General features: G+C 36.4%; 1 protein-coding gene across 2 annotated transcripts in view; it reads left to right on the top strand.

Annotated features, from left to right (window-relative positions):
* LOC117963338 (F-box/LRR-repeat protein 17-like) overlaps positions 1–25,284 on the top strand; it is a 272,309-nt gene that overhangs the window by 103,572 nt on the left and 143,453 nt on the right. For both annotated transcript variants that reach the window (XM_058992994.1, XM_058993001.1), the window contains exon 7: positions 1,477–1,607. In XM_058992994.1, coding sequence (XP_058848977.1) covers positions 1,477–1,607 — 131 coding nt within the window. The remainder of the gene's footprint in view (positions 1–1,476; positions 1,608–25,284) is intronic.

Below are 25,284 nucleotides of genomic sequence, written 5' to 3'. Positions count from 1 at the left end.
TAATGCTGATTTATTTATTTATTCATTTATTTCTTTTTATTTGAGGGTAACACTGATTTTATATAAGGATCGAAGATGATTAATCTGCGCGTACTCTGAACTAGAGGCCATTGATTGGGCTTTAATAAATTGAAGTGACTCATTTCATGGGAAAAGTGGACTTAATGCAGCAATTTGCAGACTTGTAAATTTCAAACACAGGAGGCAATAGCCCATTACAGCAATAAAAGTGATGCAATTACCAGAAAATGTGGAATAACTAATAGTGTAGCCTATTTACATGAGATGATCAAATTCTCAACATTATCCAGCCAACAAAACTGTGTTGACTAATAAAGTCCTCTTGGATTCAGAGCAGCACATCACAGCATGAGTTGAACCAATATGTGCTGTACCTGATGTAATGTTCTGCAACAGATGTTTATGTACCTCTCTGTTGGTACTTGGGGCATGACCTCCAGGCTGTTGAAGATCTATATTGCATTATTCCATTAATCATCGGTACAAGAGGAACGATTTCAGCTTGATCTTTTTGAACTAATAAAAACCTGATGTGTGAATTTGTTTCAAGCTGCAGCTAGGGGTATAATAGCATACAGATTTCACCTACAGTAGGTCGTTGTGGCAAATAGATGCTACAAATAGTATTCATATTGTTTTTAGGAGTGCTGTCTTGTGTGTTCTTTGTGCTCTATATAAGGCCCGCAATGCCTAAGGTTGCCCTGTGACACATAATACAGATATTACAAGTTACTGTATGTTGCTACAAAAGAAAGCTGAATTATGGTTTCATTCATATCAGATAGGCTAGCTATTTTTGATTGAAGTCGCTATCAAGATAATTAACTCAATTTTTTAAGCCAAAATGAGCTCTTTCCATTTTTCAGTTGGAATTGCTGTTACAAGTGAGGTAAGGAATTGTATATTTAGAATTCTATTTACATCTTTGTGCACAAGTTGACATAAGAGATTTATCATAATGTTATTGATCAGGTCCACTAAAGACAAGTCTGTAGAGTTTCAGCATCCCTGCCCCCCCTCCCCCCCAGCTATGAATTAACCTATTAATTTCACAGCAATTTCAAAGAATAATGGTACACCATAAATCTTTCAGCACTAAGTAACTTAATTACAGGGCTACCCTAGGATAACTAATTCGTATTGTACTGAGAAATAGAAAAACGGACAAAGATATACATGTTTGTGTATTAGACTTTGATTGAGTTACCTTTCCTAGGCCTGTATGCAATTGAGCCGTGTTAAACAGTTACACAGTACATGATTGGTACAGTAAACTGTTTATTCAAATAACTTAATACTGAAAAAAGTTTTGTGTTGTTCTTTTGTTTAATTTAGTCTTAGGGATTTCCCCACGAACCAGTAGCATTTGCAAAGGTCTATAACAGCTTAATGGTAAAGTTCCCACTAAATGTCACAGTTTTTATTTATTCTCTTTTTCTTTTATCTTTTCCTCAGCTCAAGAACCTGAGCAGCCTGGACTTGCGTCACATCTCTGAGCTGAATAACGAAACAGTGATGGAAGTGGTGAGGAAATGCCGGAACCTGAGCTCACTTAACTTGTGCTTGAACTGGAGCATCAATGACAGGTACATTTTTAAAAATGAGTGGCATGTAACAACATAGGAGTGAAAAACTAAAGGATTAAATAACGGATGAATAAAGAAAAACAAATAATTAAGGACTACTGTAGCTCTTAAACATCTCATTACAAAAATGCAAAAAACTACGTTTTGAAAGCTTTGAGCCATGCTTAAGATACAGTATTTGAAAGTATATATTAATTCTATTGCAATCAGTATTGTTTATAGTGATGTATAAAATAAATGTGGCATTCAACCTTTTTAAAATGAGTGGAATTTCATGGAATTAAATTCTATTGCCTTTCATTTCAATTCAAATTCCAATTCCGTATCCTGAAGATTTTTTCAATTCAAATTCAAATTCCAATTCTTGAATTGAATTGGAGTTTACCAACACATTCGGAATTGACCCCAACCCTGTTAAGAACTGCTAAGACCTAGCGCAACACCAGGATCTTCCCATGTTGCGTCCTCTGTAAGGTGATCTATATTTAATTATCAGGGAGTTGCTAAACAAAAATGCTAATTAGAAGAAAAAATATATATTTCTGATATAGGGTTCAAAAGCATGATAGATTTCAAGCTGTGGTTGTTCTAACATGGAACACCTGTTTACTGTGTTGTTTAACACTTTGTGAAAGCCGTAATAATTAGCAAAACAAACCAAAAAATACATTTGCCAAAATCATCCCAAATATTTGGCTCTGTGCAATTCTTGACTGTTCGTTGTATTCACTCTATACAATTGCCTTTTGTTGTTTTGTAAGAAGTTTCAAAGTTGGGTTAATTCTAGCGGGTTGTATAGTGTCCATCATATGATCATTGTCCTGTAGCCAAGCAGTAAATAGCCTGACTATTTTAACTTATTTGGTTTCTGTTAGATTATATGCTCCTTGAAATGTTGGGTTGCAAATTGTACATCTCGGTTGGTGGTGATGACATGATGTGCAAGAAAAATGGCTTTCATTTCAAATCGAAATCCTGGTTTATTGTGGCTGGGGTAAGGGGGCTAATTTCACTGGCGGACAATCTCTTTGTTTTTTTTTGTTTTTGTTTTGTTTTTTTTTAGCACATTTTGTCTTGTTTTCTAACTCATTGATTTGTTTGTTTTAGTGTGGGTGTCATACCAGTGCTCAAATTGGTACTGCTTTAATTGGATTAGATGACGAGAGGAGTAAACTTTATAATCTATATGACAAAATACTATTTACTTGATTGCTGAACTAACTGTGGTTGCAGTCATGATTCATCGGTACTTACAGACTGTTGCAGCAGTTCCTGTTGTTTTTCCTATAGACTCGTGTAGGAGTCTTTCTAAATGAAACTGGACACATCTCATCTGGTGCAAAATAGCCCTTTGATCCTCTGTGTTTAGTTTTCAGCAGTAATTCAAATATGGGCCAACAGCAGTTAACAAACTCCAAAAGAAAAAAAAAGACAGTATTCAGCTACAGAAGTGTATATGTCGCTTCAACCTGGCCAGCACAAACTGTTTCTCATTTATGCCATATACAGGTGATTACAAGTGAAGTTATTATTTACAGTACACATCCTTCACAGATTACTGAATATTTACACATTGTAAACTGCATTACAGTACCAGTCGGATTGCAGTGTTGCATCTGCGACCCCACTGTAGCTGTAATCCTTAGACTTCTATATTTAGAACATAATCTAATTGCCACGAGTCAGATACTGTAATTATCTCTCACCGGTGGGATAGTATAATTAACTCCTCTCCTGTGGAAGACCTATAATCCACTAGGCTCCCCAACCACTTGAAAAAATTATAGTGCAGGAAATGCATTCAATTAATGAACATAGTTTTTATATCCATGTTTGATTAAGAATAAACAAAATCAGTTATAGTAAATTTAACAAATCTGATAATCGTTCATGCAGCACATACACACATGCATTGTATTGTATTGTAGTGTATTATTTTTACTCTTGCAGCCCAGTGTTTGCAGTGCCATGACTGCCAAAGATTGAATGAAATCATAAATAATGCTTGGATAATTTTAAAATAGGAGTAACCAGTGCCTGGTGTGTAGTTTTTGACACTTTGATGCAATGAAGTTGTATGTTTGCACCACAGCATGATTATTGGCTGAAACTCACCCAAGCGATACTGCAAGTTTTGACATCATCATACAAAGAGGACGGTTTGGTCTCCTTGTGGAGTTGTGGTAATACGTTTTCTGGATAGGAGGGTTAGAACTAGCCACCAGTAAACCATTGAGCAGAGACCAAGCAATGATGAGCAGTGCCTGCCTGGAACTTGAAATTACTTCAGCTAGAGTGGGCACCAGTGTGAATTTCCTTTGTGTGGTTTGAGTAACTTACTCAGAGAAGGGATCATATTTTAAAATGAAGAGTGTAATGTGATATGTATAGAATATGACAGGTGCATCCTTCGTTATTTTGCTGTCCTATGTTTGAAGGCAGAATGAATAATGTACTGTGGTTAAAATGTTTACAGCACTGTTGTATTTCCCCTTTGTACTTTTTTACAGGGCACACGTGATCAATTGATATTCCAGCATGACACTGCATCATAAACAGATTGTGCTCTTAAGTTTCCCCCCAGAAATATGTGAAACCTTGCACAGCACTATCACAAACGTGAATGCCTTCATCACTTTCCAGTTGATTCGATAACATATTATGGCATTTATTGCTTAAGTTCAGTGAGTATCTGTGCAGTGGTTCATGCATAAGGCATTTCCAAGCCACCTGGTGTGTCATAATTTTCCGGGAAAAGTTTTCATAAACTGGCACTATATATTGTATCTGTGAAAGATCAAGGACCTGGGAGCCAATTTACCAACAGATGATCTGCTTTTCCTTTATGAATGTCACATCATGGAGGACTTTGAGAGAGGTAGCCTAGCATGTTCAAATGATTTAATACACTTGAGAATTAAATAGGAAGATCATGTTTATCAAAAAAAAAAAGATATAGGAAGACTTTTCAACATCTTTAGTATGCATAGCTACGAAGTTAAGTAAACCCTGAGGACAAAATTTAACATCACCTTTCACTTTCACATAATATGGCAGCCATATTGGGATCATGTGACTTTTTGTTTAAAGACCTAATGCTACAAGATATTGGCTTTATACTCTGTACACAAGTATTCCGATTCCCTAGGTAAAGGTGTGTTGCACAAAAAAAAAAAAAAATCAATTTTTTTTTATGGGAAATACAGTGTGTGTTTTGTAAGATCGGTATTCGCTGACAGTTTTCATTTTAAAAAGCATGTAAACCAACAAACTTTGTGATGACAGACTGTTTGTGTTTTCAGCTGGCAGCAGAAGTGCACTGATTTGAGGAATATCATAAATTGACTAAACAGCACCTTCTTGCATAATGCATATTCTTAGGGGAATGCAGCATGCAGTGGTACATCATTGTAAAGTATGTGATTTGCTTGTACTGGTATCTTATCAAAGAGTGACCACATTAACCACAGTCAGTGGCTGTGTATGGGTGTACATTACATGCGATTTGAAGTTTGCGAAGAGGTTTGTGGGACAAGACCGCAAGACCCACTCAGCAATCTAAGTTCAGGATTTCTCCCCATTGTGATTGAATTAAGGGTAAACCACCTGGCATTTCACATTAGAATGTTAAAAGACTGAATTGTAAAATCTTCTTTATGAATACAGTAATTTAATTAAACTACAACCACTCGTCATATAGGGTGCCATAGCCCAGTGTTTACTCATTAGCACCCTTGCCAAGCGCATAAGGTTTTTGTATTAACATATGTTTTGCTATTAAATTTTTAGTAGCACTTACCAGTACACAGTGAGACATATGGCTAACTATTCAAGTGTCCATCGAATCAACATTTAACAGGTTGTTAAAATATTGCTACTTTGCATTCCACAACAACATTCTTTCTCTCTCTCTCTCTCTCTCTCTCTCTCTCTCTCTCTCTCTCTCTCTCTCTCTCTCTCTCTCTCTCTCTCTCTGTCAAGCTAGTAAGCATGTTTTATTAGAAGGAAATATAGTCTAGTCTTGGGGCCCATCCCACCGGTTGTGAAACACTGCTGTCGCCAATGCCGGCTAGAACTGCGCTAGAGGTGCTCCTTTGTTGAGATACCATTACAAACTACAGCAGACAGCATTTTCACATCTCACTTCAATGCTTCACATATGGCATCCTTTACTTTGGTTATTTATTTATTTTTTTTAAAATATGGAATTGCCAATTATATTTTACCCCATTTTCTCTCCAATTTGAAATGCCCAATCTGTAAGCCTGGCTCACCACTGCATGAACACATGCGTCCTCCGAAACGTGTACCGTCACCCGTCTGGTTCTTTTCACTCTACAGCCCCGCTATGCAGCTACCTCAGAGCTACAGCGTCGGAGGACCATGCAGCTCTGGGCCTCTTGCAGACAGGCCTGCAGGCGCCCGGCCAGTCTACAGGGGCCGCTGATACACAGTGAGCTGAGGACACTCTGGCCGACCTAAGCCCTCCCCACTTCGGGCGGCACTCAGCCAGTTGTGCGCTGCCATTTGGGAACGCCCATCCACGGCTGGCAGTGGAATAGCCTGGACTCAAAACAGCGATCTCCAGGCTATAGGGCGCATCCTACACTCCACGCGGAGTGCCTTTACTGGATGCACCACTCGGAACACCCCTAGTTTTTTTTTTTCTTCTCCGAAGTGGCAGTGCAAGTTAGTCAACTGACTAATATTGACTATATATTTCTCAAATTTGCACCTTATTATCTTTTTACAGGGTATGTTTTACTGACAATGGCCATTGGTTGTTTCTTTTTCTGGCAACATTCATTTCTCAAAAGTGGTCTCTCATGAAAAAAAAAAGAATTAAATTTAGACACACTTTTTAAACCAATTTTTTCTTCTCAAATATGGCCTGCGTCTTAAATTGGCACTTGGGCTGCTCTTAAATTCAAAGGAATACGGTAATAATAATCAAGACTGAAGAAGTTAATTATATTTGTTTTTCCAGTGTGGTGCTTTTTGGCAAAATTGTCTGTCATATGTTTGGATTAATATGCATCAAGGGCATTGATAAATAACTTACTTCCATTTTAGAATCAATTAAAATGTGCAGCTGTTGTGTTCTACTCACAGTACATTTTTAACTGATATTTAACAGTATTTCATCATGACAGTAATGTAACATTTATTGAGAGTGCGTCTCTTGGCAGATTTAGGAGTTGACAAATGATTGTTTGTTCAGTAAAATAATTTCTTGCATGATTTGGTTTATGTTTAATTGTAATTTTAATTGTAAATTTAAATTCTGGGGTATTACTTTTTCTCACCTTTTTTAGAACTCAAATGTTTCTTAACTAGTTCCCCACAAAGTTTGGAGAAATATTACAGATTGGCAAACTATATACAGGAGGCTTTCATTGATATTACTAACTTTTTGACAAGTATAATTGAAAACATGCAAAGAAATATGCATTTACTGTGGCTGCCAGAATCCCCACTATGTCTGTCTTTTTTTAAAACTGTAAATTAGTGGTTTAATCCTATTTAATCATATATGCCAAAGTATAAATCAGTTAAGATGGAAAATTACATCATAAGCCTATTGGTTTTCTTTCTTGCTCGCAATTCTTTACATTTTTGCTGAGGACATCTGTTACTGATCTTCTAAGTGATGGCAAAAGTCAAAACTTTTGTGTATCAGCATGCTTCTTGTGTCAGTCATTATTGCCACCAAAATCCTTGCGGTTTACTAAAGGTGGGTAAACAAAAAACAAGATCACCCAGTCGGATAATCAACAGTGACTGATAATGACTTGGGAGAAAGTAAAGTGAACACTTTAGCAGTAAATCAATGCTAGTCCAGACTCTGTAAATCCACTATGGGGACCAAGGTTCAGCTGCAAGTACTGTATGGCTAAAACATAACAATTTAGCTCTTATTTTTGAAAAAAATCTAAAAAAAAATAATAAACTAGAGAACATGTCCCAAGGCTCTGCTGCCTAACTTTTCAATGCTTTCATTCTTTGACTTTCCATTGTTGGTTTAAACCCCAGAAAAATAATTATTACAAATCTGACAGTACAGTCGTGGTATAACGAGACTCTCAGTGAGTGGTGCCTCATTTGTGCTTGAAGCATGTTTTATAGGTGACTTTCTAGATAGGAAATAACATGCAATGAACTCATCTGTCAGTTTACAGCTATATTAAATATAAATGTGTAATACAGTGGAGTCTAATTTTACAGCCCTTACATCACAAACACATCATTTAACGAAAATGACATTGCTCCAAATTGATGAATTATTACATGAAATAATGTTTTTCCAAAATGCTATTCCTTTATAAAGTTGCGAATTGGGTTCTGTTATACAAAATACGTAATTCCAAGTTTTGTGGTATCACCCACTGCAACCTAATATCCATAAACTAAAGCCAAGAAAGTTGCGTGATTTAAAAAAAAAAAATAAACAAAAAAAAGATTTCTGTTGTCAGATAGTCCAACAACATGAAAAATGAGCGTATAAACCAGTAAAAAAAAAAAATATATGAAGAAGGTGATTAGTTCTGACAGAACTCATGTAAAAAACATGAGATAAACATCCTCTGTGGTTATTAATTTTGAGTAATGGCTGCACCGTCACCCTAAACTGTTTAATAAATTGTGACGTTGAAAACATTTAGTGGTTAGGAATTTGAGACCACAGGTGTAAAGGTTAAGTTAGATTTAAAATGTAAACTGGTAGAAATTAAGTAAAATATATTCTGTCAGTTTCACCTAACGTCTTAATTTCTTCAAGGTTTCACTTTGTGTGAATGGATAGTTTCTGGTCTGTGGTCAGCTGTATACAGTGTATCTGCAAATTACTGGACCCATCCAATAAACCCAAAATACAGTTAACTTTTGACTGAAAACAATTACTGATCCTATACTATTTGGGGGGGTATTTTACATTTTGGTTTATAATGGCTGTAAATAAAATATTTTGCAAAGAACAGGGATGTAGGATTCGTTTTCAATGAGGTCTTACAGTGCAATTACAGAAATGCAAACAATTTGGTAAAGTAGGCTAAGTATAAATACTAACACTAAGCTACTCTTTATTTAGAATGATTTTTGTTTTAAAAGTTGCAGTGAGATTTCTAAGATTTTCTCCAACACTAAACTGTGAGAGAATTGAGTACCTGGTCTTATTCAAGCCAGTCTTCTAAGCAAAAAAACAAAAAAATGCAATTTATATGAGATTGCTTGGTAAACCACCAGATTTTGCTGCTGTTATCGAGAAATTTCAGAAGAAAAGTGATCTTCATGTGAAAAATGTGTCCATTAGTCTGAAGAAAAGCAAAGATCTGTTTAAAAATTGTACTTGCAGTACTAGGATTATATATAAAAGACACTTATATCTTTCTTTCCTACTGAGGAGCAATTGTTCTCTCCAGGTAGGACACTTTCTTCCAGTCATCACTCTGCCAGGGGCTGCCTGTTAGGATTTTTCATGGCAGACGTCCATCAGTGGAACCTGGTGTGACTGTCAGAGTGAAGTGAAGGCTTCGGAGCGTGGCCCTGTCAGTCAGAACACCGATGGGCACACAGGCAGAACAGCATATCGGTGGCTGTCTCCCTCCACAAAAAAGAAATGGAGCAACACAAATGAGAAAGACAAGGTCACTGAAACTTTACACAGCACAAAAAAGTTAGATTTGTCTGGGTGGGGGTGGGGGGGTGGGGGGGTGGGACGGGGACACAGACAAAAACCTTATTTTAATGAATTTGTGCCTTCTATTGAGTCTTATTTCCCTTGGTTTATTGTAACGCCTTACCCATTGTGTTGATAGTTCGTCTATATTCATAACTGTTTGTTTAACGGTGCATTCATTAGAGGTTGCTATTGAAGAATTTAATTGCGTATTGAAGCCCTTTTCTATTAGACATGCATAAAAGAGAGAATTTGAATGCAAAGATGTGGAATATTGCAGATTTATGAAATGTATTCGCTTCTCATTTGCATCAAGGGAGGTTAAGCAAATTTCTGCAAACAAAAAAAAAAGAATGAAAAGGATTTTTTGCAAGATATGGAAGAACTAAGGACTAATCTCTTGGGCCAAGGGAAGAAACATATAAAAAATGCAGGATAGTCAACGGGCCGCACAGACATGATGTTTGTAAGATCTAGTTCAAAAGTCTAGTCTCTTGAGTACTGCTCTCAAATCCAGTATTTTTGCAGCCTATGTGCTTTGCAGTAAATATTGATAAATGGCTTCAGGGAAACAGTTTTTTGCTATTTTACAGTAAGCACCTCATCAGCCGTTTCACAGCAGTGTGTGCAGCAGTTTTTTAACAATGATGACAAATGAATCAAACTATAAACCTGCCATATTATTTACAAAAAAATATACATGTAGGTATTTAGATGGCACATGAAAGCGTATAGTGTTCCTAAATGCATCAGAAATTGCATCAAAGCATTCACATTTTACAAATATGGCTGTCGCAATGTAAATACTTCCAGAAAATCAGTGTTCAAACCCTGTTAACACTACGATGGAGCACAGTCAATTGAATTGTAATTTAAATTAGTTAATAAGGTTTTGGTTGCAAAAATGTTACTTACCAGTATATAATGAATGGGTTTGTAACTTAGTAGTAAAGTGTTATTCACTTGGCGGTCCGCGGGCCCAATCCGGCTTGCGAGAGCCTTCCGTTTGGCACATCAAGCGTCAGCTGTCCTTCATTACAAAAGCAGAATTCACTCTCTCTGCACATTCATTCCTATTTGTATCAGTACATTCCATAACCCAACGGTGAATACTATTTTACAGTTTACTATTCTTGAACTATAAAAAATGACTCCTCTCCCGTAACTTGTACTCTGCCTCTGCTGACTTACTGGACTAAGTTAGTTTGGTTACCTAGGGAACCACGATTATGCTTTTTCTTTTAAACGTGCACATTTGTGAGGTAAAGAGTGATTCAGCGTCAATAGGCCCAGAAGGCGAGAGACATACAGACAAAACAACAAACAGCCAGAGAAAATAAGACAAAAAAAAAAAACCAGTGGCGACTTGTGACTTTTTTGACAGGTGAGGTACAAATCACTAAATAGTTATTACTCATGCATTTAACTTATAATTTTTATTTAAATAAAATTAAGATTAATAGCATGCTGTTTTAATAGTATTAGTGGGCTTTGTATAATTATTTGTTTGCAAGGTGTGAATATTTTCAGGAAAAATACATCTGCTTTCTATTTATTATTAAATGGCGACCAGACATTGTATCATTTTAAGTGGTTTATTTGTATTAGTTGATTGGTGCAAGTGTAGTGTTGCAACGTTCTGTTATGTAAAGTGTGATTGGATAGTCAGATTTTCATAAGTGTTTAAACCACCACCCCCCACCCCCCACCACCACCGGTACACACATCATGAGCACCCTGTGTCTCTAAGGTTTGGACATTGCCTTATCTGGCCCAAAAGAGAATGTAATTGAATACCACTGGTGTAGTGGAACCTACTGTAATGTTACTGTTCAAGTAAAGTGCAGGCTTTGGGTCATGGGACAGATTTTAGGTTTGTGGTAAAGCGGTCCCAAGGTCTAGGCTGGTCTGCACCCTTGAATTTGTAGACCCAGACACAGAAACTGTAGTTCAGTGCTTCTTTGCACACTTTTATTAATTAACAAATAAACAAAACACAGGAACAGAACAAAACCGTGTTTTTTTTTTGTTTTTTTTAAATACATTTGTTAGGTCTGGAGTCTTTCAACCCTAAGTGGTTTACTTCCATTTTCTTTCAGCTGAGTGCTTAAGAACATTTACAGTGAAATATATGACTTTAAGTGGTGTCTGCTCCTGTGGTGTGTCAGACAGGGAGGTTGTTATTTATTTATTTATTTACTTAGTTTAATTAAACATTGACCTGTAGGTCGTTATTTGAAAACTATGTGATGGTAGTTTATATAAATTGGCATCACAATTGGTACACTTTTTTTTTTTTTTTTTCCAGCGGTCTCAAGCAGGTGTCAAAGGGTGAGTAGACATGATGGTTGATGTACGATTTTACTCACTCAGTGGGTGATGTCTACAGGTTGCAGCTGGAGCACATTTTGGAGAGCTCACAACGTAATTGCGGTTGTAATTTCAGCTCTGTAGAAAAAGAACCGCAGTTAATCTGTACCGTTCAAGACAATCACAAATGAAAATTGTTTCAGTGCAGGTGGAAGTTTATTCCAAACATGATTCCTTTGGCTTCTAAATTCTTATTTCCACTTGTTCAGTGATTACTGGTTTAAACTCCCTTTTGCTTCTATTGCTTATCTGATCCTTCAAATGTGAAATAGTCTTTAAGTCAAGTCCCAGTTGCTAGTGTTTATCTTTTGTTTTGTATCTACCATTTTCAAACATAATACATGGATAATTGAGGTGAAGCCCAAGTGGAGATTGAGCAGAAAAAAGATTGTTTTGATTATCTCTTAAAAATGCAATTATTATGTGTTTTTTTTTTTTTTTATGTAAAGTACCGTTATATTGTGAAAAGAGGAAATTGTGCTCCCAGAATGCCAGATATTTGTAACTTAACACTTAAACTTAATTTAATTCTGGGCTGTATTTAATGGAATATATATAACCAACTCTTCTATTTCAATTTGTTTAACTTTGAATTTCATTTATAATCATTACGAAAGATTCAAATCAGATATTTCGTTGGCACATTGCTGTTGGGGAAAGATGTCATCAGTGCTTTTGTATTGGCTCTAAAGGATTCTCCTGTAAGATATTAGCAGTATAATAATAATAATAATAATGTTTTCTTAGTTAGAATGATTTTGGTTTATATGCACGAGGCTGCAACAGCATCTCCCTGTCCGTATCCTTTGCTTTTTTGTATGCCCCGCTAATCCAATGGGGTTTATAACCTTTCGCTTTAAGTCTTTCACCAACAATTTCTGCATGTTTATCAAAGTCCTGCTCAGTATTACAAATACGTCTCACTCTCAGTAACTGACTATAAGGTAAACTCAGTTTCAGAGACACCGTATGAAAACTGGTAGCATTGAGAAAATGATTCCTGTCTACTTTTCCTATAAACTGAAGTCATTAATATAACTTCCTCTGTGTGAGCAGAAAACTCAACTGGACCTAATATGGTCAGGACACTACCTGGCTGATATATACAGTACATGAAGCAGGCAATACAGTAATTGGGAAGCATATGCTACATAGTTCATAAATGCCCCAAAATCCACTTGATTTCACCAATACATATTCTTTGCATATTGTTGTTGTTTACATGGTTGGACAAAATTTTTTTTTTTTTTTTTTTTATTTTTGTCTTGCGGCAAAATGCAGGCCTTTGCTTCTCCTTTTTAGCAACATCTGCCAACTCCTCATTACTTTTCTTTAGGCAATCAGTGAAACTAATTGATACAGGCAAATAGATACAGAATATTTTCTTAATGTAAACTGTCAAATGTTTTAGCTGCACAACTGGACTTCAGAAGGTCAGATTGATCTTTTTGCTCAAAGCAGATTTTATTTTGACAGTTCATTACATTTGAGTGTTGGTGCATTATACCGAGACTGTAAGCAAATAAGACTTGATTGAACTGGTGGGGAAAAAAACAAAAACAAACACAACAACAAAATATCAGCAGCAATTGCCACTTGTGGGCTTTCTGCCTGCTCTGACCTTGAGTGGGTTGAAAATCAGTTTGTAAAGCACCCTTTACTATGTTAAGAATAATTAAACAGTATACAGTAACTAATCTTATTGTGATAACATTTCCATCTGATACAAACTGTTTGATACAAATACATTTCAGATAGCGGTTCACTAAATACTGTATGTTTTCAAATATATGTATTTTTCAATTGCAGTATTATTGTTGTACAGTAGTATGCAATAGCTTTTTTCCATGTTAATTTAAAATAGGATTTCTAGACCTCAGTGTTAAATATGTTTTGTCTAAAAACAGCTTACTAAATGTTTTGGTAAAATGTAATTGCAAATGGAGGGCACTTTTTCTGGGTCAAATAAACACAATTTAATGTGATTATCAAAATGAATATTGCTCTATACTGTCTCTGTTTATTAATAAATGAAATGGTAGCTGTATCAGTCCAGGTATGATAGACAAAGAGGAGAGGTGATTCATTTTTATTGGACTAACTAAACAATAATTAATCACAAGGTTTCAAGACCTCAGAGATCTCTTCATTGGGTGAATGTAGAAAAGAGAGGTTTAGGTTTACATTCAGAGGTGGCATCAGAACCCATTTTGAATCATTATAATTCTAATACTGTAAGGAAAAATGCTCTGTGGTGAAAAACAGGAAATGTGGCCACCCAATAAACAATGACAATTACAAAGACAAAATAAATTAATAAATAAAATGCAAATAGGCAAAAATTGTAACAGTATGTACTAATATATGAAAAAAGTACATCAATAAGTACAAATAAAGATACAAAATAATACAAATTATATAGACATGTTCTGTACACAAGTATCATAAGTTGTAATGAGGTTGAAAAACAGTTTCCCTATTGAGTCCTTTGTTTTTTGAGTCAAGGAATTTTACAAATTTAGATTTGCAAGTTCTCCTGTCTTGAGTGTTCTTAAATGTGCCCTTTTTAAAACAAGAACCGTCAGATCATACAGGGAATGGTTAGGCATGTTGAAATGGCTGCCGGTAGGAGTGCTTGGAATTATGTTGCTAATGGTGTGTCTGTGTAGATTCATCCTGATCCAAAGACGATGTTTGGTTTCTCCTATGTTGGTCCCATCGGAGTATTTGTTACATTTAGTCATGTAGATTATGTTTTTGGATCTGCAGGTAAATGATCCTTGTATTATTTTGTTTATTAGTATTTTATTGAATCTTGAATATGTAATCTTACTGTGAATAGGATACAGAGACGTAAAATGTTGTCCAGTCCCCCCCTCTCCTCACTGTATTTCCAGTGTTGTGACAAGTGGTGCATTCTCATTTGGTCACCATGTTCGAGGATGAGGGAAACTTAGAATGATGTGTTTAACACACATATAGTTGATTGCATTTCATTTGACGTTTGTGCTTGTTAATGTAATTCAGATAATATCAAGTCCCAGCTTTGCAATTCAATTTTGTATTTTCATTCAGAAATAAAAATGTTGGTTCAAAAATGGTTATAAGATAGTACTGTATAGTAAAAAAGGTGAATACAACATGTTTTCTTATATACAGTACTTCAAGCTGGGTAATTACAGAACTAATTATTTTGTGACAGCACACTGAATCATCATAGCTTTTAACAACATTTTATTAAATAGTAAAATCATAATTAATCATGTTTGTAAATGCTACTTGAGATGCTGACATCCAACAGCCTGAAAATAAACCTTCTAAAAGCTCTTTGCTGTTCTATATCCATTGCCACGGTTTCTTTGTAAAGAGAGTTATGTTTTTGTTGCAGCAGGGATACAACGTTAATTTTACTCCAGTTCATATTCTATATTACCAGCATGGAGCTCAAATGGAGGACTTGGGATTATATGAATAATTTGCGTTTCCTCTTAGATACAGTATAGCAAAGCTTCTTTTCAAACAGTGACACCCATTTCATCCTAGAACATTCTGCTATGAACAAAGAGTAGGCTGTTATTGGGTGGTTTGTGTGGCAAAAATGCACTTTAGTCAACAGACTGGTTTAGCTGTTTTCTAAAGTGGTGAAGTCACAAATGAAAGCTGATACATTACTGTATTTGTTTACTATTAAAATAGACTTTGCCACTGTACCTTGAAGTGAATCCATAAAACAATTTAACATTGCGTTTCATGCTTACAGGGTTCAAGAATAATAAAAAATCATATGCCTTAAATCTGGTTTTGGAAGAGCACAGGTTATCAGAATCCCTGTTGTCACAATAATGCTACAGTTCTACAGTAGTAGTTGTTATTAAAAATAGCCCAATTTGTGATACTTATGTAAATGTGTAATTGCACATGGGCTGAAAAACATTCAAACACTCCACTATGAAAAGTCTTGACAAATATTGTCACTATTTGATCTTTCGTTTACTTTTTATAATGATTTTTTCAAGCGTTATTTTATTTGTATTGTCTTTGAGGAAAATAATGGGTTATATTCTTGGGCCAAACTATTTCTGTTGGCTGCTCTGTGTGACTTCACAATCAGTGGGTGGTGAATCCCAATAATCAATGCACTAGAGTTATTAAGACGTAAGCTATGTCTTTATAATCTCATTTGGGAAAAGCTGATGTTTACAGGGTTTTTTTCTGCCGAGAAGGCTCTGCGTCTTGTCTTTCACCCACACAAGCAGCATTTCCAATGTTTTCATGAAAGGACAAATTACTGACCAGATAAACATATTACAAATCATACTATGTTTTAATTTAATAATTGAAATATTTTAACCGTAGTGTTACATTACTACTGTAATATTCACAGCAAGTTTGGCTCCAATTGTCCTGTTCACCCTTTCTCTTTTTGTCTCAGCTCTTAGTTACTAAAAGGCAGCGACAATGTTTCCTACAGTACCTATTATTTCCTGTTATTAAAAACAATAAACTTTTTTTGACAGAATGTATTCTAAATGAGACACAAAGGTCTACATTAATTGCTGCATGAAGCTCAGTCAGACTTTTTCTATAATTATCCATAAACCCTTGTTGGACCATTGATCTACAGACAGGCAAATTAAAAAGACATTAAACATTTATTTCAAGATCGATTCAATAGGCTGTTTGGTGCCCCAGTACTACCTCTAAATCGGATTCATCTTCCAAGTCAATTTAGTTAATGCAGAAAAACAGTGGTGTGCGGAAATTACTGCAGAATGCATACTTCCACAATATAGTGGTACACGGCTAGCTTTTTTTTTTGTGGTTTTTGTATTTTCTTTAAACTGTGCCTTCTGTTCTGAAGTTGTGAAGACTAAATGGTGGCATGTAAACCGCTGCATATTTAGCAGTTGAAACTCTTAGCATTTGTCTTTTTATCCCCAGCTAAGTGCTAATGGATTCACTGGACAGATACCAGCTGTCCATTCATGTCTTATGGATAACAGCACATAAAAAAAGAAAAAAGTTCTCAGTAAGTTAGCTACAGCAATTTGCATCCATCTTCACTTATAATTACTGCTTGACAACTTTATACAGTCACTGAATCGTGATCAGTAAATGAGACAAGAAAGCTAATATTCTGATGTCTAGCACCACAAGGGATGTACCGGATATTTCAGGGTGCTATCCTTAGTTTACTAATCAGTCTTTTAGTTGACATACTGCAGCACATTCATTGAGATGCATACACATGTGGAACACGCCCTACTTTTCCAAAGACATTCAAATGGCTGAAATTAACACATCAAGAAAGCTATAGCCTTTTTAAAATAGTTATACAGTGCATATACAGTACTACCAGGTGTTGTATCTGTCATCTGTTCTAGACTGCTGCAAGTTGACCTGATCGATCGATCAGTCAGAGTGAAAGGACAAGGCTCTATAAAGTAGTCATTTTGCTTGCAGTACACGTGACTGCTGAAAATGAAATGTTTACTATGGAAGTTGTTTCACCTCAAATGGAACTACCATAGGTTACATTTCAGAAACGAACGTGTCTGTAACTACAGTCTTACTTATTTATGGAATCCTACGTAGGCCCGCTTTTGCTCATTTTAAGTATTTTTTCTACTTTTACATCCATTGATAATTGAGAATTATCTTGAAACAACTTAAGTCTTCAGTATGTTGTTTGGCACAATTTGTGCTGAGTATTAAAAGATGACATTGTTTAAAAATGGGGGTTCACATAAACAAACAAATGCAAAGTAGGACAAATGAAGAATCTTCTAGATCAGATCTAGATCCCACAAATCAATACACAGAATATTCTGCTGGATACAGAAGCAACTTCTGTAGGGGAGGAAAAAGGTACTCAATGTTGCTGCCTTAGCTTCCATTGTACTGTTTTTGACTGAAGACATAATAGTAGGAGATGAATTGATCTTGTGAATATGCAAGATGGCAACTGCCACTGAAGATGTGGTTTGGACACTTGCTAATGTACACTCTTTTATTGATAGACAATATGTATGCAGCTAGATAATGTGTATATATAAGTAGTGGCACTGTTCAATGCAGTATTAATTCTTTCTTCCATTTTAGACTACTGTGTGCTGTATAATGTATGTTGCTTAAAAATGTTTCCAGAAAGATGCTTCCTTGTGTATTGTCGGCTTCATAGATCCTGAAAATGATTCAGATAACTATTGAGTGTTTTTCACAAAGTGAATATTTTTCTGCAGAGAAATTAAAAAAGGTTAAAGAAATCTATAAAGCAAAAAAAGAAATTAAAAATACAAATGAGGGGGGCTCCTGAGTGGCGCATCTGGTAAAAGCACTCTGCGTGGAGTGCAGGATGCACCCTATAGCCTGGAGGTCGCCGGCTCAAGTCCAGGCTATTCGAGCGTCGCCTGGATGGGGAAGGGCCTAGGTCGGCCAGAGTGTCCTCGGCTCACTGCGCACCAGCGACCCTTGTAGACTGGCCGGGCGCCTACAGTCCTGCCTGTAAGCTGCCCAGAGCTGCGTGGCCCTCCGACGCTGTAGCTCTAAGGTGGCTGCATGGCGGGCTGGCTGAGTGAAAAGAAGCTGACGGCATGCGTTTCGGAGGACGCGTGTGTCCGTCTTCATCTCTCCCAAGTCAGTGCGGGGGTGGCAGCGGTGAACCGGGTTGAAATTTAAAAAAAAAAAGAATTGGGCTTTCCAAATTGGGGAGAAAACAAGAAGAAATGGCGATTCTAAATTTAAAAATAAAATAAATACAAATGATACATTCTTAGTTTAGCTATCTAAAAATTAACACTTGAACATTGAAATCCAACATATGTATTAAAAAAAAAACATGTGACTGGTAACGTTAAGGAAACCTACTCCCTACTTCTATTCTGATAAATTCAAGGTGCAACAAGCGTGTCGAATAGGACTGGAATGTGTTGCCATTTCAGAATGTCTACACACAGTTTAAAGGTTTCGGCCAGGCACTTGCCGCTGATCCAGATGGAGAAAACAGTAGTTTGCGTGTCTGTTTTGAATCTTTGTACGAAGGATTTGGTGGAAATTAAAACGAGTTTCAAAGGCTCAAGTAAAAAGTACATTTTTAGACTAAAGTAGATTAACTGTGAAATAAGATAACTGAATAAAGCCTGTGGCTGTGTTACAGTATGCTTGGTATTGTAACTGGCTGCAATACATCACCAAACTTGGTGTGTTATCTTCAGGTTTTGACAAGTAGGAAGTCTCTCTTGTGAAAGACTACAAATGAACATCAAGGGTTGTTTAGCTGAGTCAAAAGCATCTGTATCTGGTGTTTTGTTTAAGATGATGAAATAGATTTAAAGAAAGTGGAGCATTATGTTTTTTGATTCAATGAGCACATCGATATTGATCCACGTTTGCCCCATTTACTGAGTGAATTTCCCAACCCCCCTTTTCTAGTTAGAACTTTAATTGAGGTGATTCCCTGTGACTCATCGTTTGGTGTGTACTACTGTATATCCATGTGACCTGGGGAAAAAAAGTTTCCCAAGTATGTTGTGTGTTGATTTCTTTGCAGTGTCTCTACAATAGAAATGTCTATGGTATGTCTTCATCTAGACAATGTGGGGAAGCTATGAAAAAGGGCAACAAGATGCTCGGATATATAGTGAAAAGTGTTGAATTTAAATCAAGGGAAGTAATGTTAAAACTTTATAATGCATTAGTAAGACCTCATCTAGAATACTGTGTTCAATTCTGGTCACCTCGCTACAAAAAGGATATTGCTGCTCTAGAAAGAGTGCAAAGACGAGAGCGACCAGAATTATTCCAGGTTTAAAAGGCATGGCATATGCAGATAGGCTAAAATAATTGAATCTATTTGATAATTGAATAAAATAAATAATTGAATAAAATAAAATAAATAATTGAATTTGTTCAGTCTTGAACAAAGAAGACTACGCGGCGATCTGATTCAAGCACTCAGAATTCTAAAAGGTATTGCCAATGTCGACCCAAGGGACTTTTTCGACGTGAAAAAAGAAACAAGGACCAGGGGTCACAAGTGGAGATTAGATAAAGGGGCATTCAGAACAGGAAATAGGAGGAACTTTTTTACACAGGGAATTGTGGGAATCTGGAACCAGCTCCCCAGTAATGTTGTTGAAGCTGACATCCTGGGATCCTTCAAGAAGCTGCTTGGTGAGATTCTGAGATCAATAAGCTACTAGGTCGAATGGCCTCCTCTCGTTTGTAAACATTCTTATGTTCTAATAAGAAAGCCTTGGACTTTTTTTGTATGTGTAAATGTAGGCCAGGTAAATGGAGATGTAAAAAAAGAGAGCCTAAGCAAGGCAAAAGTGTATGAAGGGTTGGAAACCAAAATGCTTAAAAAGGGATTTAACCATGTATAAAATATCACAGCTGCTTGCTTTGTGCATTTCATTTGTGGAACCATTAGTATTAAGAAGTTGGAAAAATATTTTGGGAGGAGGGTGGGGGGCGGTGGAAGCAAACCCTTATTTCAATGTTTAGGCATACATACAATATGAGTAGCTGTGAGAAACTTTTTTTTTTCTTTACCTTCTGTTTTTACTGCCAGCCGACATCAGGCACACAGCGCTATTATTGCGGCTTGGTCGCAATGAGCTTGTCTCTTTTGACACGTGCCTCGCATGACAGATGTGGCGGTTTGACTAATTGCTGTACTGTAGTTACAATTATGTAGAGAAGGTCAATCTAGTTGTCGCCAATAAAAGCAGGAAAAAAGCTACATGTACAGCCCAGATGAGCCATTATGTCAATTTAATGCTGATCATCAGCGACTAACACATTTCTTTTTTTTGTTAGCCATATATTCATCTAATCTGCCTTGCTATTACAGCAGGCTCACTCATTACATTCCGTTGCTGCTGCAGAGGAAAGATAACCCTGAGTGACTTCTGTTAATTGAACATTTGTTTCATTATGCCTCACTATGTTCTCCAGCATTCACCAAAAATTTGGCAACTAATAAGGAGTAAGTGAACAAGAATATTCACTTCAATATGCTTATTTTATTGATGAAGTTACCTATTGGTGATTCACATTTTTGTTTTCCATGGTCATGATTAATATAGTATAAAATCACTTTATAAGACAAAAATATATGAACCTTAATTGTATTATAATCCTAACTGGCCCTTACAATATAACAATCTGCAAATAATGCTTGTATATTTCACTTTTTTGTGTCATAAAAAAGAAGAAAAGCGAGCTTTATAATAATTATATATATATACATTTTTTTCAGAAAATGTTACTAATCATTTGACAGTAACACAGTGATATGAAACGATCACATGCATTGCTTCTTTATTATAAGGCCTTATTACTGCCAATCCTTTTATTATTGTTGTTGGCTCATGATGAGGATAATAATTAGGACCTTGTGTTACCACGTAATTTAGTCCTACAGCCCCAAGATGTCGCTATAGACTCCACAGTGAGCCACATAACGAGCAACCATTAAACAACCATCCATATTACATTACTTAACCATTTGAATTGCTCATCCCAGTACTACAAAGAATGTATTAGCAGATTAATAAACAGAACGCTGTTGGTGGCTACTGACATTTATTTATTTATTTATTTATTTATTTATTTATTTATATATATATATATATATATTTATATTTATATAGCGCCTTTGACCAAGGTGCTTTACAATTATTAGACTAAGCGGTACAATCAAGAGAAATGGTGGAAGGAAAAAGGTACGTTTATTGGGCAAGGGTGAGGAAATAAAGAGTGGTGCTACTGTGAGAACAGAGGCTAGGGCAGGGTTGGGCAAACAAGCAGGGTCCTGACCGGGGGTTAGCGGCTAGGGCACGCAGTGGGATAGGCTGGGTGAAAAGATGTGTTTTAAGGGAGGAGCGAAAACTGCGTAGTGTAGGTGACTGTTTTATATGGAGTGGGAGTTTATTCCAGTGAAGGGGAGCCAGGAGGGAGAAGGAACGGAAACGGGATTGGGCACAGGGCGAGGGTGGGACCGAAAGGGACAACAGAGTTTGAGAGCGTAAGGGACGGGGGGGAGCATAGTAAGAGATAAGTGCAGCCAGGTAGGGTGGGGCGAGACCATGGAGGGATTTATAGACTAGAGTAAGGAATTTGAATAAGCAGCGATAGTAAACGGGGAGCCAGTGTAGCTGAAGGAGAAGAGGGGAGGTATGAGAGGAGCGGGGGAGGTTGAAAATGATGCGGGCAGAGGCATTTTGAATTTGCTGTAGTGGTGTGAAGGCGTAGGAGGGAAGGCCAATGAGGAGGGAGTTGCAGTAATCGAGGCGGGTGAAGATGAGAGCATCTTAGCGGCAGAGAAAGAGATGGAGGGGCGTATTTTGCGGATGTTAAATTGGTGGAATCTACAGGTGCGTGTAGTGGCCGAGATATGATCAGCAAGGGAAAGGGTAGCATCAAAGATGACGCCGAGGTTACGAGCAGAGTTAACCGGAATGAGGGACGGGAGAAAATGAAATGGTGCGGGTGGGAGGGGGAGAAGAAGGGGAAGGAAAGAAAAGGATTTCAGTTTTTGATGGGTTAATGAGGAGGTAATGGCGTGCCATCCAGTTATACGGGTGGAAAGGTCAGGGGTGAAAGAAGGAAAGGAAAAGAAAATCTGGGTGTCATCAGCAAAGAAATGGTGGGGAAGTTAAATGAAGAGATTACAGCTTCAAGAGGTTTAACCCTTACATCCTTGTGAATACATACAGGATTATGTTATGTTTTAATTTATCAGTAAACTTTTACGCAAATCATTTCGTAAAAAAAAATGAATTGCATGTTCTTGATATCTGAATCTCACCGGGCACAAATATATATTTCATCAACAGAAGAGAAGATATTGTTTAAATAGATTTCCCGTTTCTGGCACCAATCCCTGAACAGTATAGAAATTATAACCATTAATTGAAATCTGGGAATTTGATAGATTCTATAACATAAACTGTGTTTGTTTATTTTTTCTTTGTTTTGTTTTTAGTGGTTTTGTTTTGTTCTTTGAATATAATGTAAAAAAAAAAAAAGGTTGTTCCACTTCCTTTTGCATATGTTTGATATCCCTCCATTTCTGATTTACAGCAATCACCACACCCTGGAATAGAATCTATCAGGAGTTTTCTGTATCCAAACTACAATCGTGTTGTGGGTCTAAAATCCTTACTGCCTTCAGAAACTAGTGAGCTGGTTAAATAAAACGTGGTTTTATTCTGCATTGACCAGGGTTGTAGTAACTTGTCAATTTTTCAATTTTTTTTTGTAAAGTTTCAACACCACACTTACTTTATTCTGCCATCTGTGCTGTGCAACTCTAATGCTAATCTTTATTAAACTTTATTATACGTTTAATGAATTGTTATGTTACGGCTTTCAAAATAAGTTATACCCATCAGTGTGCAGCACACCAGGTAGATATTGCTGTGTGAAATCTCTCAAATAAATGCTTTTTGAGTTTGTTGGTGCATCTAGCCACAGGCATATTCGGACAGTCACACAGGCACTCTGTTCAGCAAATGGAATCAGGCTAATTATGGTAAATTGGTTCTATGCATAATTTAATATGAGAGCCTCCAGCAATAGATCTCTGCAGTCTAACTTTTTGGTTGTAAGATAGAGCTCTCTCTTTGACTTTACTTAGAATTATGCAGGTGGCATACTGCTTTTCAGAGGTTGTGACCTTGATAACAGCATTTTCATTGCGCAAAGTACGGTGAATTGTTTTAGGTGCAGACATTAAAATTCATGAATGCTGTCAAGCTGTGGTCCAAAATAAATACACCGTCGTAGTGTATATTTTTTGGAATGTTGGGATTCTATGAGTCTCTGGTGGTACTAAGTTTAAGCAGTAATATTATATGTTATTTTAGACAGGCTGTAGAATACTTTACTATCAATTGTAGTCCTTCTTGCTAATTGTGTCCATCCATCCGTCTGTCACTTTCTACAGGGTCAACACGATAACTGCCTTGATTTTGCACCAATCTTCACCACACTTTTATCACTCCTTGGTTTCAATCCGATAAACTCTTGATTTGATAGGAATATATTTAACCCTTCAAGTACTGTGAAATGATTACGCTATTATGAGGCCCCTCTGTATGTGCATGCACGGGTTCGTTCTTTGTTTGAATGTGGGGCAAAGACGTGCATTCTTTTATGTAAAAAGAGAGGAATGAAGAAGTCTTTCATTTGACTTCAACATAATCCCAATATTCACAACAATAATTCGGGCTGTGCATCGACAGTGTCTTCACAGTACAATACACATCACGATACAAGAGTCACAAATGAAGCGTGAAACATCACAATGGCAGAGTTATTGTCTCGCAATAGTGCATGTGCTTGGAGTAAAACAGGTTTTGGTCAAATTAGTTTTACAACCTGCTTTGCTTTTATTTTCTGATTTAATCTTTTGAAATAAAATATTTTAAACAGAATTACAAATACTGTAAATAATAATAAAAAAAGAAATAATCTATACCATTTTTGGAAACAAATGTTTCTCTGAATGGAGATTTATTTGAAACCAAATACTGTAGGTGAATGATACCCTCTGCATGACCTCTTGTTTTACATGCTGGTATCATTCAGGAATAGATTCAGTAATATAAGGACTGGTAAGAAGTGTGCACCTTGGCTTCAAAGTTTGTGTAAATCAGTTTCCCACAATACTGTAGAGACGCAAATGAAATGCAACAGGGACTGGTAATGTTTTTAGCGATCACAGATGCTTCAGATAGTTTTGAACAAGTTAATGTTTCCAGTGTAGGTAGACGTTATTATACCTGCATTGGCTCAGGTCTGACGGTGCTGTCTTCTACTGTTATGGCCATGATGATGAAGATGCAGATGATTCTAATCTGATGTACTGTCAGTCTGATGGTTTCATTTAAAATGAGATTTGTTATATTCCCCAAGTACCGGTACTTGAGTTGTGCCTCATAGTTTAGACTTAAGGTAAGTTCTTGATGAAAAAAAAAAAAATCCACACTATTGAATTTAAACATTCCAGCACACAGGCTGAATTTTACTGTTGCCTTCCATCGTTAACTAAACTGCGATGATCTGAAGTAGCTTTCCAGTTCTCTTCTGATGGGCTTGACAAAACATTCTTTATACACAGTGATTCAAAAACTGGGGTGAGGCTGCTAGAGTACTTATTATAAATATTATTCTTGCATTTTCAATACAGACACTAAAACTAGATTTATACATGAACATCAGTGTTTGCAGGCCACCATGTTTTTTGTTTGTTTTTTGTTTGTTTTTTTGCATGCAGTCTCACATTTAACAAAAAAATATATACTTTTATCAAAATGTTTGTCTACTTTTGCATGATATTTGTGCTGCACTGTTACAGTAATTCATTATGCCAAAAGTAATTCAAAGTTGATGACATTTAATTTTGATTTAAAACCGAAGCAACCTATTGTACCTATTGAGTCGGTGATGACAGACATTAGTTTGAAAAGTGTAAGTTTTGATTTGTGCTAACTTATTCCATAATGTTAAAGATTGCATTTACGTCTCATATTAATAGTAATGGTATTGTTACCCTTAGGGGCAGAAAGGAAACTGCCATCAACACTTTCAACTAGTGCAAGTTACAAGGCTTTCAGACGCCAC

This window comes from Acipenser ruthenus, chromosome 2 (genome assembly GCF_902713425.1).
Source record: "Acipenser ruthenus chromosome 2, fAciRut3.2 maternal haplotype, whole genome shotgun sequence".
NCBI lineage: Eukaryota > Metazoa > Chordata > Actinopteri > Acipenseriformes > Acipenseridae > Acipenser > Acipenser ruthenus.
Note: the sequence above shows the minus strand (reverse complement) of the source record. Positions and strands in the feature narration are given on the sequence as shown.